General features: G+C 46.5%; 1 protein-coding gene across 1 annotated transcript; it reads left to right on the forward strand.

Moving 5' to 3' along the window:
• Positions 1 to 1,022: 1,022 nt before the first annotated feature.
• Positions 1,023 to 3,422, forward strand: LOC125945194 (uncharacterized). The gene has a single exon (XM_049666809.1). It carries the CDS (start codon positions 1,064 to 1,066, stop codon positions 2,264 to 2,266), a length of 1,203 nt encoding a protein of 400 aa, XP_049522766.1. The 5' UTR covers positions 1,023 to 1,063; the 3' UTR covers positions 2,267 to 3,422.
• Positions 3,423 to 5,385: the final 1,963 nt, after the last annotated feature.

A 5,385-nucleotide genomic window follows, 5' to 3' on the forward strand; every position in this document is an offset into this window, starting at 1 on the left:
CGTGCGGACTCTGACAATCAGCCGCCTGGGGTTGCAACGTAATATCTGAGCGTCTCCGGCATCAACGCCATGGCGCAGCAGAGTTGTTCGTCCGAGTTTTCAAGTGAAAGTCTCAAAGAAGGCTTCAAGTGCGCGTGCAAGATTTTGCGTCTGTGGAGTACTGCAAGGACACTGTTGTGGTGTTTTCTGTACAGGTTCCGATAATGTAAATTTATTCAGTTTGCTGCCAAGCCAATCCGCACGCAGGGCTCGCTCCAACAGGTACCACCCCGGCTTGCGCGTCGATATAATCCACCTGTATAGGTTTCAACCTTTAAACACTTAAACTTTAACCAAGTTTTAACCTTTAGCGGGTTATGACAAAACTGGACACTCAGTTAACTTCGCTGACGACGTGTTCGATTTAAGAGAATCAGACGTCTTCGAACGCACAGAGTCGTGCGCACTTGTAATAGCGCCATTATACCGACCTTTGATCGAGCGTTTCACTTGCGACACTTTTTTCGACGAGTTTCACATAGCTCACGAACGCTGTCGTCAATCAGCAACATGCTACAGCCTACGTTTAGTAAGGCAGAAATGATATTTTCGAGCAAGTGAATAGCAATTTGTGGTTATGGAGGTTGTGCTGTAGTCTCTACAAGGCACAAAGACAGACAACAGGCCGTGGGAGGGAGAGGGGGGGGGGGGGGGGTTCTGTAAGTGTTCAGCTGTTGGGCATGTCCATATCCTCTGCTGCTGAAGTGCTGATTGGTTTAGGGTTCCTGTCTCCTTCTCACGTGCACCCCAGCCCAGCCTATCATAACTATAGCAGCAGGCGAAATGAAGCGGTCCAACACTTACAGAATACCCCCCCCCTACCCCGCCCGCGTATTCCTATTTCAGCCCCCGTACAGCACTCGACCGCTGGCGCCACGCTGCGCCGCTCGCGCGTACCGCGTTTCTAGGTGGTTGCTTTCGCCGAGGGCGCTCGAACGCAATCATATGGTTCGCATGCTTGCTGACCTTGCAAGTGTGGCTGAAGAAGAAGAAGAAGAAGCCGAGTGGAACGGCTGTGCTCGGAATGCTCTCTGCTGGAAACAGCGTATCGGCCTCAGGCCGAGGATCGTCGACTCCGTTTCTGAATGAAGATGCAAGCTACAAAGTTGTCCTCCCGCGTCTACCAACCGGTAACGATGTGCTGAATTCCATTTTTCTTCATGCGGACTTGAGTGGCAGACCATACCGTGCTCCTGACTTCCGAGACGCTCTGCTTGAAGTAGTGGATACTGCAGATATTATAGGTGTAGGACAGTATCAGATGAGCCATGTATGGATGGTTACCTGCGCTAGTAGTGCGGCGAAACATAAACTCGTCGCCTGTGGTGAGCTCCGTGTCAAAGGACTGAAGTGCATGGTGATAGATCCGGAGACTAAAAATATCAAGCTCAAATTACTCTGGCTTCCGCCTCACCTTGAAGCTCGACGGGTTGAAGAGGCGTTCCAGGCGTACGGTCAGGTGAAGTCTGTCGAGAGAGAGGTGTGGAGATGCACTGGTATGGAACAGTGGGTGACGACAAACCGGGAGGTTTCCTTGGTGCTCAAGGATACTGTCACCGTAAGCTCGATACCACACATTATGTCCATTTATGGACACCAGTGCCTGGTACTTATCCCCGGCAGGCCTCCGCTGTGCCTTCGTTGCAAGCGTGTGGGACATGTCCGTCGACAATGCAGAATGCCGAGGTGCTTGCAGTGCCACCGATTTGGTCACTCGGTGGACTCCTGTGTATCGACCTATGCCAATAAGCTTCGTTCTGGGCAACACAGCGCAGAAGAGCCCCAACTGGACCATCTCATGGATGCTACAGAGATAGTCGATGCTACCGGAGAAGCCACAGGCGGCATCAGGGACGAAGAACAGGAGTCTCCAGAGCCAATGCCGAGCAGCCACAGCATCCCAAGCGAAGCTACTGGCAATAACTCGGTTTGCACACATGACCTAGAAAACCTTAAAGAAAAGCCCCCCGATGGCGACAAGGAAGAAGAGGCGATGGACAGCAGTCAAGCGAGGAAGCGTCCGGCACCGTGCAACGATGAAACAACGGGGAGTGCAGTACAGGCACCCGAGAGTGTGCCTTCTAGTGCTCAACGGGTTCCCTCCCCTGGTGATGGTGTGCCGCGGCGGTTTTGTCAGCGAAGTAAGGAGAGTGCTATAAAGAAGTGCAAAGGGAGCAAGACCACAGATTTACCTGTGGCCAAGGGTGATGAAGAACAAAAGCTTTAGGTGAGCAAAATGGCTACCGCCTTCACCCTCCCCTTATGTGTAGCGACACTCAACGTGCGTGGGCTGCGGAGTATAAGGCGTCAGCAGCAGTTACTCCACGTGCTTAGGCAGCATGAAATTGATGTTGGTGCAGTGCAAGAGACCAAGATTTCTTCTGCTACCGATGCTAACCTTGCGCTGCAAATTTTTCAACCAGATTATGAGGTGTGTGTTAGCCAAGCGTGTGGTGCTTCCGCTGGATGCTTTTTGTTAGTTAGAAAGCAGTTGAATCACGCTTCATTGTCGCTACGTGTTGATGGGGAAGGCCGCTTTCTATGTTGTGACCTCTCTTTTCGTTCCCGTAATTGGCGGTTTATTTGTGTCTATGCTCCCCTAAAGTGAGTGACAGGAAGGCTTTCTTTCTGTCTCTTGCTCCGTTCCTAGACACTGACAGAGATTTGGTAGTTTTGGGAGACTTTAACTGTGTTTGTGATCATAGAGACCATTCATACCTAACAAAGCGTTATGATGCAAGTGCAACTTTGCTTCAGCAATTACTGGAAGACCACAATCTAATAGACGTGGGAGCCTACACGCCTTCTTGCGTGCGGTTCACGCACTTTCAAGGCGTCTCTCATGCTCGACTTGATCGTGTGTATGTTTCGACGGATCTCTGGTCTCACATTCACAACTACGCCGTGAAGCCTATATTTTTCACAGACCATTGTTTAGTGGCTGTTTCATGGGGTCCCAGAAAGTTTCGCAAGTTTACTCCAAATTGGGAATTGTGGAAACTTAACACAGAACTTTTACGAGAGGAAAAATTTGTAAACAAAGTGAAAGAATTATTTCTAGAGATAACGCAATGTCGACAGCTCCCACTGTTTGCTCAATGGGAAATGTTCAAACAGAGAGTAAAAAATGAAGCGATTGCTATTTCATGTGAGCTATCTCAAAGAAAAAATGCAGAAAAACATCACCTTTATAATCTACTTCATAAGCTGCACGCTTTCGAAAGCCAGGAGCCAGGGTTGTATAGCGACGAGATAAATACAGTTCGAGCAGAGGTACAGAAATATGAGACGGAAGCGTACAGAGGAGCAGTGGTGCGTTCACGCACAACTCGTTTCACAGATGAGGAGCCCACAAAAAGGGCTCTTGGTGATGAAAAGCGATACGCGCTTTCAAAGCAATATTACAAATTGAATCTGGTGGTTCCATATATACAGAAACGTCGCAGATAATCACCATATTTGAAGATCACTATAAAAATCTTTTCACTGCAGTTACGCTTCAGCAGGGTTACGAAGAAAAAGCCGATCAATTTATTTCTCTTATGCCACAATTACAAGATGATGATCGAGTCAGCGTTGACGAGCCAATAACTCGAGAAGAAATTAAGCTTGCTGTTGAAACTCTGCAGAAAAACAAGACAGCCTGGCCCTGATGGCCTTAGTGCCGAGTTTTATGTAAAATTTCAGGAATTCCTGTGTCCCTTTCTTGAGCAGGTTTTCAAAGACGCTTATAAACATGGTGAGCTTCCTCCGACTTTCTATCAGGGTCATACGACCCTAATCCCAAAGAGCACTGATAATGAAGTATTAAAGAGTGTAAACGGATATAGGCCGATATCATTATGTAACGTCGATTATAAAATATTTGCAAAAGTACTTACAAATAGGTTGCAGACAGTAATTGCTAAATTAGTTGGTGACCATCAAACATGTGGAATTCGAGGACGCTCTATACAAACAAATATTCATATCGCACGTTCAGTCCTTGAGTGCTTAGAAGGTAGCATGGATCAAGTAGCTCTTCTTCAGATTGACCTCGCCAAAGCCTTTGATAAGGTTCAGCACAGTTTTTTGTTCCGATTACTGCGACATCTGCAGTTAGGTGATGCATTATATAATGGTATAGCACTTTGTTATAAAGGGTGTACTACAAAGTTAATTGTGAACCGTACCCTCTCAGGTGTAATACAGGTACAGTCATCCGTCCGTCAGGGTTGTCCGCTCTCGCCTTTACTTTTCGCAATATACTTGGAACCTCTTTGCTTAAGCGTGCTTTATAACTCAAGCATTAAGGGATACAAGTATGCAGATGAAGAAATTAAAGTTCTAGCTTATGCGGATGACATTGCCTTCTTTTGCATCGATAAGCCCAGTATTACTGAGACAATAAACACTACCTTGCGTTTCTGTGAAATGGCAGGAGCTAGTGTAAATTTTGATAAAAGTAGGGGGTTTTGGCTAGGCATGTGGGCTCTAACTCCCTCTGTGTTCTCGAATATTCATTGGGATCAGTCTTCGCTGCGATATCTTGGTGTGCCTCTCGATAACTTCCGTAATAGTGGACCTCATTGGACATCCGCGATAACCACAATCCGTCGAAAGGTGACAACCTGGCAGGGACGCGACTTCTCCATTTTCGCAAGAGCTAAGGCGTGCAATATATTCCTTGCTTCTAAGCTTCTTTATGTTCTGCAGGTCTTGCACTGCTCTCGCATCCATGTTCAGGCATTCCACAGAATATTTGCATGTTTTATTTGGCAGTCATCATGGGAAGCCATGAGAAGGGATAATCTTTTTCTTCCACTTGAGAAGGGAGGTCTCAGTCTTGTGCATTTGTTTGTGAGACAATTGGTCATGCGATTATTTTACCTTAAAAATGTCCGTCATCCTTTCCTCCTTGCAGTTAATAGAACACGTCTTGCTTCACACCTCCCTTTTCTTTTTGTCACGACCAACTCTGCTCAAGAACTGCCGTTATGGGGCTTCCTAAAAGAACTCGTGGATACTATCTCATTTTTAAAAGCCAGATTCACGTTAGAATATTTATTTAGCGTTGATCGAACATCGCTAAATATAGCACTTGTAAATAACCTTTTCCCTGCACCTATGTATCGAAAGCCATATCTGTCTCTATTTGGTCAAGATGTTCTTTGCCGTGTTCGTCGAATGTGTATAACGCCAGCAGCGAAAACATTTTTCTTTAAGCTGCACACTTCCACTCTGCCAGTTAAAACATGGCTTCATGAGAAAGGATTATATGTACCGTGGAATACAAATTGTAGACTGTGCAGCCAACCTGAGACAATAGAACATTGCTTTATTCTTTGTCGTGATGCATTTTATTTT

This window comes from Dermacentor silvarum, chromosome 4 (genome assembly GCF_013339745.2).
Source record: "Dermacentor silvarum isolate Dsil-2018 chromosome 4, BIME_Dsil_1.4, whole genome shotgun sequence".
Taxonomy (NCBI): Eukaryota; Metazoa; Arthropoda; class Arachnida; order Ixodida; family Ixodidae; genus Dermacentor; species Dermacentor silvarum.

Bases quoted from the DNA above. Each gene is read 5' to 3' on its own strand.
- LOC125945194 (XM_049666809.1), top strand. From the start codon at position 1,064: ATGCTCTCTGCTGGAAACAGCGTATCGGCCTCAGGCCGAGGATCGTCG.